This window comes from Arvicanthis niloticus, chromosome 1 (assembly GCF_011762505.2).
Source record: "Arvicanthis niloticus isolate mArvNil1 chromosome 1, mArvNil1.pat.X, whole genome shotgun sequence".
Lineage (NCBI taxonomy): Eukaryota > Metazoa > Chordata > Mammalia > Rodentia > Muridae > Arvicanthis > Arvicanthis niloticus.
In genome coordinates this window covers 74,268,009-74,280,789 of record NC_047658.1, presented here as the reverse complement: position 1 = coordinate 74,280,789, position 12,781 = coordinate 74,268,009, and the positions used below count along the sequence as shown (strand labels likewise).

The 12,781-nt window shown below is 46.8% G+C and overlaps 1 protein-coding gene across 1 annotated transcript; it reads right to left on the bottom strand.

Moving 5' to 3' along the window:
- Positions 1-8,712: 8,712 nt before the first annotated feature.
- Cnga4 (cyclic nucleotide gated channel subunit alpha 4) lies at positions 8,713-12,527 on the bottom strand. Its single transcript, XM_034508954.2, has 6 exons — positions 12,326-12,527; positions 12,091-12,192; positions 11,812-11,918; positions 10,952-11,597; positions 9,911-10,260; positions 8,713-9,406 (listed from the first exon to the last, which is right to left on the bottom strand). Exons 1-6 carry the CDS (start codon positions 12,385-12,387, stop codon positions 8,949-8,951), a joined length of 1,725 nt encoding a protein of 574 aa, XP_034364845.1. The 5' UTR covers positions 12,388-12,527; the 3' UTR covers positions 8,713-8,948.
- Positions 12,528-12,781: the final 254 nt, after the last annotated feature.

Sequence of the window (12,781 nt, the reverse complement as noted above, 5' to 3'; positions counted from 1 at the left end):
GCTTTGTTTTTCCTGTGGTGAAGCCAGGCTTTATGGATAGTGGCTATGCCAGGAAGAGACAAAGCCCAGCTTCTAGACGAGGGTGCTGAAGGAGAGACACAGGCTCTCCTCTTGCAGGCTGACTGCAGTTGTGAGGGCAAGCCACCTTTGGTGATGCCTGGAGACAATGTGGGAGAGGTGTCAGGGTGACAGAGAGCAAACGCCTGGATGCTCTTTACTCTGAAATGATTTTTTACCGTCTCCGGTTGTTCTGCATAAAAAAGCACTCCACACGCATCTCTCTCATTTCTTTTACTATTGCCATAGCAACACAATCAGAACCTTAACTAACACAGAAGATTTGTGGTTTTGGTGTGCTCAGGAGCTACAGACTGTTAGGTACGTGTGTGTGTGTGTGTGTGTGTGTGTGTGTGTGTGTGTGTGTGTGTGTTGGGGATATATGCATGCACACACAACACAGCTCCAGTGTGAAGCTCAAAAGACAATTCCAGGCGTCTGTTCTTGTTTCCCACCTGTTAGAGACAAGGTCTCTTTCTTGTTCTCTAGTGTGTATACCAGGCTAGCTGTCCCCCGAGTTTCTGAGGATTCTCCCTGTCTCCAGCTCCCATCTGGAGTAGGATCCCTGGGGTTGAAGATACGTGCTGTTGAACTCAGCTTTGTGTGGGTTTTAGGATTTGGACTCAGGTCCTTGTGCCCACCCAGCAAGCACTTTACCTACTGAGCCAGCACCCTATCCAACATAGTTAAAACAACAGTAACAAACCCAACGAAAACCAAAACCAAATCAAAAAGAAAACAGCCCCCCCCACACACACGCACGCATGCACGCATGCACGCATACCCCCCAAAATGAAAAGAAACCACAAACCAATACTACCTAAATGTAATAGGGGGTAGGAACTGGAGCACAGAGAAGGATGGAGGAAGTCAGTGGATCAGTAGGGTGAGCCCCCTGGAGAGTAGAGCTTTCATTTTCTTCAGCAGCTTGGCTGGAAGTATTGATAGTTTGGCTCATCAAAGGCAGCAATTTACCAGGTGGGTAGGGCAGAAGAACACAGGGACGAGTGTGAAGTGATGGGTTGTGGACTTTAAGCTGGGCACCGGGCAAGAACTATGAGGGGTGTGACAAAGCCTAACAGAGGGCCTCCGGAGACCTTGGCTCTCCTCAGCGATAAGGGAATCCGGAGCTTTCAGGTGCAGGACTACAGAGAGTGAGGACACAGCTTTGATGAGTGCAGGCCCCGATCTGTGAAGCATGCATTGTAAGAGGGTGATAAGCTTCGAAGGCAGTAAGGAAGATCAGATATGGTCAGAACGGATCCGGAGAGCTGATATCTTCATAAGAGAATCAGATAGCGACCTAACTCCCTTCCTTCTCTCCCTCTCTCTTCATACACAGGAATGATCATGTAGGATACAGTGAGAAGGCAAGTGGTTGCAAAACTAGAAATGACCATTGCAAATAGCCAAGTCTGCTGCTACCCAGACCTAAGACTTACAGTTTAAGAACTGTAAAAAAAATGTATTCCTGTTCTTTAAGCTACCCAAGCTGTGGTATTTTATCATGACATATTCATCCTCTAATGGTTTCTGAGACTTTTCCCCGTACTACTTTTTTAAAAAATTTCTCTCTCTCTCTCTCTCTCTCTCTCTCTCTCTCTCTCTCTCTCTCTCTCTCTCTTTGTGTGTATATTCACTTCTGTGGGTTCTGTCACAGGTGCACCTTGGCTTGGGTGAGGAGGTCAGAGGACAACCTTGGGTGTTGGTCCTCACCTTTGACCTTGTTGGAAGAAGGGTTTCTTCTCGTCATTGTGGAGCTAGCTGGTCCACAAGTTTCTGAGAACCTTCTGCATTGAACCTCACTGTGGGCATGCTGTGATCACAGATATAGGCTGCTCTGTTGAGGTGTGCATGAGTTCTCAGGATCCCAAGGCAGCCCCAGCAATTGCACGGTCATGACTTTACCCACTGAGCTGTCTCATCGGCCCTCCACACTTCTTTCATTACTTTATTTTTTCCATCTTCTTTGTTATCATACTCAGACCTTGACTCCAAACGGTCCTACTTGGCTCCAGGAACCTCGAATTGCTGACAACTTATTTTTGTCTTTATAAATAGAGATTTAAATTGTTTTCATTTTTATATTTTGATCTATTCTTTCCCTTCCCCAACTCCTCCCAGAACCTACCCATCACCCTACTTCCCACTTAACTTCATGTCCTTTATCCTTCCCTCAAAAAATAAAAAATAAACCCAAGTCAAAACAAACAAAAGAAAAAAAGTGCCAAACCAACAAACAAAGCACATAAAAAACATAGAGTTCATTTTGATGATTCACTACTCTTGAGCTCGGGCCTGCTCTGGAGTAAGGTTGATATCCCCACTTCTGGGGCCTGCTCTGGAGTACGGTTGATATCCCCACTCCTGGGGCCTGCTCTGGAGTACGGTTGATATCCCCACTCCTGGGGCCTGCTCTGGAGTACGGTTGATATCCCCACTCCTGGGGCCTGCTCTGGAGTATGGTTGATATCCCCACTCTTTTGGGGAAAAACAGATTTTCTCTCTCCCGGCAGGTATCAGTTATGGGACTTTGTGCCCACTTCTTGTATTGGTCTTGTACAAGCTGTCATAGTTTCTGTGAGTTCATCTGTGCATCAGTCCTGTTGTGTTTGAAGAACCTGTTTCCTTTTGCTTATCTACCACCTCTGGCCTTTACAATCTTCCCACTTCCTCTTCTTTGATGATAATTTCTTACACATGGCATGTTGGTCCTAATCTCTTGACCAGGCTTATGTCTCTACAGTATCTAACTGCTGGGTAATGGGAGTCCAGGGCCAGGAATTACAGTGAATATGCTGATTTAATGAAAGTTGTTTAGTTAATTAATTCAGCAGTGTTGAAGATTAAACTTAGGGCCTTGTTCATATGGATAAACACTACCACTGAGCTACGTTCTCAGCCAATGAAGATGGCCCATAAAGAGGGAGGTAAACTAATTGCTACCTGGAGAAGAGGGAGTTTCCATGTATGAGAGAACATGATGAAAACGTGTTAGGAGGATAAATATTCATAATTCCAAATGAGGAAATTCTATCCAGGCCAAGGGCCTTCCAGAGTTTAGAGAGAAGGCTGTACAGGGCCAGGAAACAGGGAGGGTTTCAATGAGATGAAGAAGAGAATTGCAAAATCAGTATGAGCATTCATAAGAGAAAAGCCTGGATCCTCATCCTAGAGTCAGTCAGAAGCTTATGTGGTCAAGAAGCAAGTCAAACCACCTGATGTCCTGAGCAGATCCAGGCTCTGTGCTGAGAGAGGCTGCTGTTGTAACCCATTGTGAACTGCCAAGGTTGTGTTTGGCTTTGGTTTAGTTTTGTGTCTTGGGGCTTCTGGACCACTAACCTTGAGTCTTGTGGTTAGAACGATTTACGGGGAGGTTCCATCACCCAGGCATGCTCTAACCCAGTGACCCAAGTATGATCTTCTTTCAGTACTCACTATCACAAGTGAGGTAGGTGAGAGGGGATAATTACTGCTTCAGTAAATGCTCAGGGGAAACAGCCAAAGAGAGGAGAACACAGTGCCCAATGCCCTGTCAGATAACCTGTGTTGCAAGATACTGTTTATTCTAAGCAGCTGACAGGTCCATAAAATACTGGTTGTTTATTTGGGAAGCCCATCATTCACACACACAGCAGTGTCATGTCAGGGTCATGTAATAAGCTCTACCCTCAGCATCCCTCATACCCTCTCTCTCTCTCTCTCTCCCTCTTCTTTCTCTCTCTCTCCTCCTCCTCCTCCTCCTCCTCCTCCTCTTCCTCCTCCTCCTCCTCTTCCTCCTCCTCCTCTTCTTCTTCTTCTTCTTCTTCTTCTTCTTCTTCTTCTCTCTCTCTCTTTCTCTCTCTCTCTCTCTCTCTCTCTCTCTCTCTCATACACACACACACACACAAACACAAACACACACACACACACACACACACACACACACACAGCTTCTCCTTTGCTCCATTTTGTTAGTCCTTCTGTCTGGGTCTGACTAGGTTGCCTTCTCTCGAGTCTACACCTCTCAAGGTTTTCTCTGTGATGTGTGGATATGCTTCTGCATTGAGCTCCTGCCTACACAATCTCTGCCCACACAGGAGGCTCTTCTCTTGCCATAATTAAACAAAGAGGAAAATGGCTGGGAAGGCAGCCAGCTGGAGTCTGAGCAGGCATTAATGTTGGGCAGGGGAAAGAAATAGGGGGCAGTATTGGCCTTCCAGGTCCCTGGGCTTGTGTTCTGGGAGAGCAGAGCCATATACCCAGAGGCTGTCTCTGGCTGGATAATCACACATGGTGTCTGACTGGGCCTCGAAGTTGGTCAATAAAAAACAGAGATCTACCAGGTCAAAGCCTCACTTGAGGGCTAATAGAGTCAAAGAAAAGCCACTCAGAGAGAGCTCCCAAGGATGCCCCCAAAATTATTAGCTTCTGGTGCTCCTGTGAGTCCTGCTGATGACGAAAGCTGAGAGCAACAGGGTGAGATACCGAAACTGGGGAGGTACTTGTTATTATTATAGAGGAGTTAAGCTCCCAGGACTCACATAGTGACTCACAACCATCTGTAACTCCAGTTCCATGGGATGTGATGTCCTCTTACATTTGAAGGTACCAGGCGTGTACATGCACAAAGCACACATACAAATAAAATAAATCTAAAAAATTTAAAAAAGAAGTCTGAAAAAGTGTTTTCACAGACCAGTCAAAATCACAATGCCCACCAATATTATTCCTTGCCCCTGAAATTCCATTTTTCCCTGGGTATGTCTCCCAGTTTTTCTAGAGTAATTCTGAAGTCTGGAACAGATGGTTGTAAGAGGAGGAAGAACCTGGCACCCTCTGCTGGCCATATCTGATACTGCCAGAAGAGCCCAGAGGTCATAAATTCTTGGGCTCACAGGAGCTAGACAGCTAGAGCCTCAGAACTCTCAAGGCAAAATCACAGGTAGAGGGACACGAATGATAGATGATATTCATTATGGAGAAATCTCTATCCACCAGATGCTGGTGGGAATTCTATATTAATGAATTAATCTGCATTTTAATTTTCTAACATTTGCTCTCAATAGCACTAAAAGATTTTGTAGAGCAGAAGCAAACCTCAAGTGTAACTGTCTACAATTAACATTCTCTGTCCCACCTGCAGTATTTCAGTCCAGCCTTACAGGTGCCCCAACTTGAGTCATGATCTTGATACCAGCTTGACAACCCATTTCTGATTCCCGACTCAAACTCCAGCTGAACCCCAAGCAAGAATCTACCGGCCTTGCCCCCTGTTCGTAGAGTTTGCATTGGCTTACCTCGGGGTGGATAGCCCTTCTCCCTAGGAATCCGACTCCTTTCCAAGCTTGACAAGTTATTTCTATATGTCATCCATGGCTAGCAACCAAACAGAGAGAGAGAGAGAGAGAGAGAGAGAGAGAGAGAGAGAGAGAGAGAGAGAGAGGAGGAGGAGGAGGAGGAGGAAGAGGAGGAGGAGGAGGAGGAAGAGGAGGAGGAAGAGGAGGAGGAGGAAGAAAAGGAGAACAAGAAAGAGGGAAAGAGAGAGCTAGGGTAGGATGGGCTGGTAATTTTTCTGCAGGAGAATATAGCTAACTGGGGTAATAGGAGGGGGTGAACACCTTGAATTTCAGCCAGTCCGAGGTAACGTGCAGTCATGACTCTTGAAGACATTGAAGGCCTATGGCTGCTGGGAGTGAGAAGACTTAATCTCAAGCAGCCATGATCTCAGCAGGAAAGCCCTTGACATATTTTGACACTCTGGGGGCAAACCTAGCAGCACACTCAATGTAGGGGTGTAGATGCTTGCCCTGATCCCCACTTCTCCAGTGTAGCAGGTGGTTCCCACCTTTTCAGCTGTGTCCTTGAGATCACACTTCGTCACAATGGACAGCCTTGTCAGTAGGTCACAGCTTTGCTTTGCAGGAATGACTTGGTATCCCCTGGTTACCACAGTGACTGATTAAAAGCATCGCACCGCTCTCTGTAAGGAAGGAGCTTGAATTGCTTTAGCCCCAAAGCTGGCACTATTGCTGAATGAACAAATACATTAATACATAAACATAAAAATAACAGATGTAGGTTTCATTTCATTCATGTGAGTTAGGTTTCCTTCCATGTGACTTTGGAGCCCTGTGATTTGGGCTGTGTTTTCTAATCCCATAGCTTCGTTTTCTTCATTCCAGCATGGAGATAGTACTGACATCCTTCTCATAGGGCTGTAATGATGAACTGAGATAATACATGTAGTCCAGGACCTGGTGTAAGGTAATTCCTCAACAAATCAAGTCTAGTGTTTTCAGTTGCTCTCTGGGCTCCAGTTTCCTGCTCTGGAGAGAATGAGCATAATAGTAAACTTCCTACCAACGTCATAGGAACCAAAAATATAATGGGTGTATAGTAGTCATGAATGCCTCCTTAATGACATGAAGACATCTATCTATCTATCTATCTATCTATCTATCTATCTATCTATCATTTTGCAAATTTCATTAAAGTTTCTAACCATGTAACTTTCAGGGATTTTACCTTGGTTGTGTGTTATGGATTTGTCTGTTTTCCCTTCCCCAGCTTAGGGCAGAGTCTGTGGTGTTCTGACAGAACCAGCTGGGATGTGCCTCGTTCAAGCTTACACACTTTATGGGGTATACTCTGAGATTCCAGTGCTTCATGACACTGGGGTCAGCCTCTACTTTCCACAAACACTCAACTCTGAGTTCTTCCTGTCCTGTGCCCTCTGTGAATGTGGGACTTAGGCTGCTTCCTCCTGAGAGATTATTATAGTGGACAGAAATTTGGTTATTACTATTGCCTTCTGATTATAGCAAAGGTAATTAAAGCTAATAGTTGGCCAAATTTGAAACAGAGAAGTTATTCCACATGATTCAGGTTGGCCTAGCCTAATATGATGGGGCCCTATGAAGAAAAGCATTTCCTTTGCTTAGTCCTGGAAGTTGAAGGCTTGGGGGAAAGGAGGGTGTGGGCTTAAAGGAGACATGCATCAGAAAATCAAAGAGCTGAGTCATACAGTCAAGACTGGCAAATTCAGCCAATATCCTGAATGAATCTGGAAGCAGATTCTTTCCTGAAGCCTCCAGCTAAGAGCCCAGCCCAGCTGACATCTGAACTCAGTCTTAGCAGGCTCTGAGTAGAGCCTGGATCTGAGTCACATAACTGTGAGGTAATTAGTGGGTGCTGTTTTAGGCTATGGAGTTTGTGGTAAGATGTTACAGCAAGAAAAAAATACCTAACTTAATCTTCAAGATTCCTGTTCCTTTAACCAGTCTTAAGGAATATTCCACCTTGAGGTCCAGAAGTTTCTGTTCTTTCACCTCTAAGCCTGTGTAGATGGACAGGAACATTTGCCTCCAAGTGAATTGTTGGTGAAGTCCTAAGAGACCTATCTTTTGTAAACAAAAAGGGACAGAGGTTTTTGATGACTCCTGGTTTAGACCCCTGCAATTCAAATAGCTTCATGTTCAGGCAATGCAAACATTTCAGTTATTTCCTGAAATAACTGAAAATGGGAGGGATGATGCGTTCAGTTCCCCAAATGACTATTTCAATTACATCTCTTGCCATATACTGAAGTACCTTGCTTGGTGCTTGTTAAACACTGAGGTGGTGGGTTTTTTTTTTTGTTTGTTTGTTTGTTTTAGACTAAAAGAATTGACTTTTATTTTTGTCATTACAGAATCTTGAGATTGTGTTCTAGCCTCGCTACCTAGCACAATTCCAGACTGTGAAAGCACTGTCTTCAACACAGTGATGGGAACTGCTCCATAACTGAAGGACCGCATAGAGTGACATCCTGGAAGAACAGAAGCAGAAGAAGATCTGACCTTGAAACTTATTTTCCTGCATCCAGGCAGCTGGAGCTGGCCCAGTATCAGTGTACTTGTGCTGCTGCAGAGGAGGAGTCTATGGAGTGGCAGGAGTCACTCACTCTAACAGAGCCCCCAAGGGGGTCAAGTGTGTCTGGCACATTGTACTGACAATAAGCTTATTTCACCTCCCTGAGTCCATGAGGTAAGTGATGAAGCCATTCACATCGTACCCCTTCCCCATCCTAGTGCCTTGTGATTTGAGGGCAAAGATGGTAGAAAAGGCTCTTGAGGAACTGGTACCTATCTTCTCCCAGCATTCTCTGTTTCAGCTCTCCTCACCAAATATGTATGTGTGCACCTACCATGTACCAGGCAGTTTGGGCCCTGACAATATAAAGATGAATGAGGTAAACCCAGTGCCAACATTATGAATCTTATATTTTATTAATAAGTCACAAAATAATTACACATTTTAAAATGTTTTAAAGTGCAATATCCCTTTTACTCTCTCCCAATAATGACACTTATTTTCTAGCTGTATTCTAAGTTACACATCAGGTTCATTTTAAAATACCACCTGGCCCAGCTCGGACCTGAAGTCTGGCCATGCCCTGGAGCAGCTGAAGTGGCCACCTAGAGTGAACATAGTTCAGAAATGATATCAGCCTTCTTTCCCTGTAACTCCAACACTGTCCTGTGCCAGCAGACCTCCTTTAAATGTACAAAGGTTACACCAATAGTCCCAGTGCATTACACTGTTCTCTGTGATCATGGGTGAAGTGAGAGTAAGTCATAGTTACGCTCACGAGGATGCATATGTGTGCAGAAGACAGGAACATTTTATGTGGAACTCAGTCTTGAGCGTGTGTGTGTGTGTGTGTGTGTGTGTGTGTGTGTGTACATTTGCTGATGAGTATGGGACATACGTATGCTGTGACCCACATCCCTAGCTAGGCATCTATAGATCAATTTACCCAAGTTTCTGTAACCTAGCAAATAGGATGACAATTCCTGCAGGCAGGCTTTCCTATTTCCTACCACTCTGGATTTACTTGGGCTGGGAGTCACAGGGTCAGGGTGGGGTCATTACATGCCTGAGGGTCCCTCCCGGACAGCCTTTCCCTCTCCATCCTTAGACATTCCTTCTCCAGGCTCAGCCTCATCATCAGCCTCACCCATGTCCTCTGGCATGGGCCACTCTCGAGTCTGCCACTCCAGCCTTTCAATGCGGTAAGCTATCTTCAGTGCACTGGACTCCAGCTCAGCCAGGAGGCGAGCAAATTTGGTCTGTAGATCATCAAGCTGCTGGTCGAGGCCTTTCAGCCGAGACTCTGTGGCCTCCTGGAGGGCGATCTCAGCTGCCTCAGCATTCACATCCAACTTATTCATTTTGAGCAAGATTTCACGGCCCTTCTCCTCCATGACGGCCTGGGCCTGTGGGTACTCACTCAACACCTCCCGCAGATCCTCCTTGCTGAGGCAGAACAGGTCTGAATAACCTAGGCTCTTGATGTTGGCTGTTCGTCGGTTTCCAGACATGTTCCCTGTGGTCCAAGGACAGACACACACGGGGTGGGGTGGGGTAAGGTGGTGGAGAGAGCAGTTAGCAGAGACAGCAAGGTTGAATTCCACTCCTGAACCAGGATATAATCTCCACATTGGTGCTTCTGAATCACTTTTCCTGCCTTATATTTTTCATTTAGTAATATGCTAGTGAACAAGCCCGGTGCTTATCAGTAACCGCCCTTGCTAGACAATTAATGGGTAGTTATATAACAACATGGCTGGTGCAGTAATTTTTAGCTGGTCTGTTGGTACTTCTACTAGTGCCTGTGGAACATGACTGCTTTGTTTTCTAAGGATCCATCCCACCCACTGACCTTGTCTCAACTGCTTCCTAGGCAACAGATAATCCACATCCTGCTTCTTTTCTGAATCCTGTAGCAGCTCAGACAAGGGTCAGGTCTTCTTAATCTATGTGCCCCAAAGAACCATCTTGTCCCAGGGTTCTGCTATCCTGTCCCTAGCAGTTTCCCTTGGAGACTCACCTTTGATATTAATGATACTGATCTCCCCGAAGTAGAGCCCTGCACCAAGCACAGCATACTGTGTGACACCATCATCTGCCACCACAGCCAGCTGGCCCTCACGGATAATGTACATCTCCCTGCCAATGTCCCCCTTGCGGCATACATATTCGCCTGGTGAGTAGGTCTGGGGCTGCAGCTTCAGCACCAGTTCTTCCAGCAAGCTGGCTTCACAGTTCTGGAAGATCTGTACTCGGCTCAGGGTAGACAGGTGTACGGACACAGCGACCTCTGCCCGCAGCCGCTCAGGCAAGTGCTGCAAGATGGCTACCTCATTGGTCATCTTCTTGTTGATCTGCAGATGCTGGTACCTGGGAGAAAAGCAGTACCATTTCCTCACTGGAATCTAGTGTCTGCCTCTGCCTATTCATCCAGACTCACTTCGGCCAAGAATCCAGCCACACTGGCTTCTTATAAGAGCAATGGGATCCCTTTTCTTTGTTACAGACATTATCTTTTCTACTTCATCCAAGGTGTAGAGGCCCTGACCACTTGATGTAGATAGACACATTTCTTTTCCTCCCATTAGGCTCCACCCCCAGCCTCAGTGTCTTATACCACTTCCACACTGAGTTACGTTAGTCAGCAAGCTCCTACTCTCTTCAACAGGTATGGTGGTGGCTCCCTGACATTGAGACATTTCCTTTATCAGAACATAGTTTGTATTATCATGATATAATTAACCATCTGTTGGCCATCTCCCGGCTGGATAGTTCCCTTCTCTCTCATTCCTTTCAGAGCCTCCCCAATCCTCTCAGTCAGTAGCAGCTCTCATTCTCTGGTCTTTGTGTCACTCTTTTATACAAATTCTTCTGTCAGTCTCTTGCCCATTCTCTTCTCCTAGTCCAGATTCCCTCAGTAGAAGACTCCATTTTCTAAGCCCATTCATAAGCAGACTTATGTGAATGAGTGCCACCTTTCAGAAGGGAGTGAGAGCAGCTTTACAGGACTCAGGTCCTAAGGCCTACCTCCCCTCACCCCCACTACAACCAGCCCTCTCACCAGTCGATAACTCGCCGCTCCAGCCTCCGATTGACATGCTGCAGCTTCATGTACTTCTTTACCAGAGCATGGTCTGGGTAGAAGGCTGCATCTGCAGTGTTCATGTTATAAATGACAGAGCTCATGCTACCCATGATGGTGGCGAAACCCATGACGGCCAGCAGGAAGTCACCCACCATGAAGAGGTACTCTTCCTCTCGGGCTGGCAGTGGCGTGTCACCCACAGTGGTCAGGATCAGAGTGGAAAAGTAGAAGCTGTAGAGATACTGGCGCCGCAAGCGCTCAAAGCCAGGCTGTGCAGGGTCTGGGTATACCCATGCATCCCGTCCGAAGCCCAGGTATCTGGACAGAGCGAAGTATAAGCAGCTGTTCCAGTGGATGACGACAAAAATGTAGAGCATCAGCTTGGCTATGCGGAAGGCATTTGGGTAAGCTGTGCGGGTCTCTGTACGGTCGAAAGCCTCGAAGAGGCGGGGCACTCGGAGAAAGCGGTTTAGCCGGAGTGTAGGGATGTGGGGGCCCAGCTGCACATAGGCTGCATCTGTGGGGACCAGGGAGGCCAGGTCCAACAGGAAGCTCCAGGTGCGGACGTAGCGACTGGCAATCATACCTTTGTCTACCACCAGGATGCCCTGTTCTAGGAATCCTTAGGAGGAAAGAGGGAGGACGGGCTAGGGTCAATCAACCATGGGTAGGTCAGTAGCAGCCTGGGTATGCTGGGTATGCCAAGGCCAGACATGAAGGCAGGTTTCTGGGGTGATCACTGTGTTGTCAAACACAGTGGCACGTGACAGTGCAGCCCTAGAGGTCACTGCATTAACACTTTCTTGGGGAAAGGTTAGTCCCAGGGACTCACTGACCTGTGTGGAAGCGTACTCCGATATCTAGTAGGTACAAAAGGTCACTGGTGTAGTCCAGCACAAACCAGGCCACCAAGTAACTGTGCTGCAAGTCAGGAAAGCAGGCCCTGCAGGGTAGGGTCAGAGGAGATTTGCTTAAAGGTACCAACTATGTAATTGGGTTTTCAGGACAGGTCCCTCAGCCCTCTACTCTGAAAGCCCTTCCACGGAAGACACCTCTCCTTTAGGCCCCACCCTCTAAGCCTGCCCTTTTCTTAAAGAACCTCATTTTAGCCAAACCTGCATACAACGATGATGAGATTATACATGATTGGGAAGACCATCGTGTTCAGCCACCAGTAGTAATAATCCCCAGATGGGTCTAGGACTGGCAGCCACTTCCTGTAGGGAAGAAGAGACTCCTCTCATTTATCCACCAAGCATTCAGTGCTTGGGTTATGACCAAGATACCAAGAAGAAGGAAGCCCCAGGGAGTGAGGTGATTAGACCCCACACAGAGGACCAAATTTCTCACCTGGCTTTGGCTGGGTCTGGGGGTGTGGACTCTGTTGTCTTCACTTTGCTGTCCTGGCTCATGTTTCATGTAGCTTGGTCCTAGCCTGTAGAATATCCAGTACTTCTCCAGTTATAGGTGGCTTGAGAAAGTGCCTGGCTTCCTGGAAGAGGCTGCCTTGGGGCTCCAGCTGTGTCTTTTCTGAAGCTCTTAGCAACACAGCTAGAGTTAGCAGGGATGGAGTAGGTGGAGGCACCTTAGCTCTGGCACCCTGCCCTGTCTCTCAGGGCCAAGACTGGTTTACACCTGCCCAGCTAAACACCTTTAATGAGGTCCCTGGAGATGGTGGGAGGTGGATGCTTTGGAAGGAAGCTTCACTTTTGTTGCTGTCTTCTTTTGCCTTTCCCAAGCCTGCCTTCATTGTTGGTTTGAATTCGGTTTCACTTTATGCAGGCTCTCTGTTTGGGGCCTAGTTAT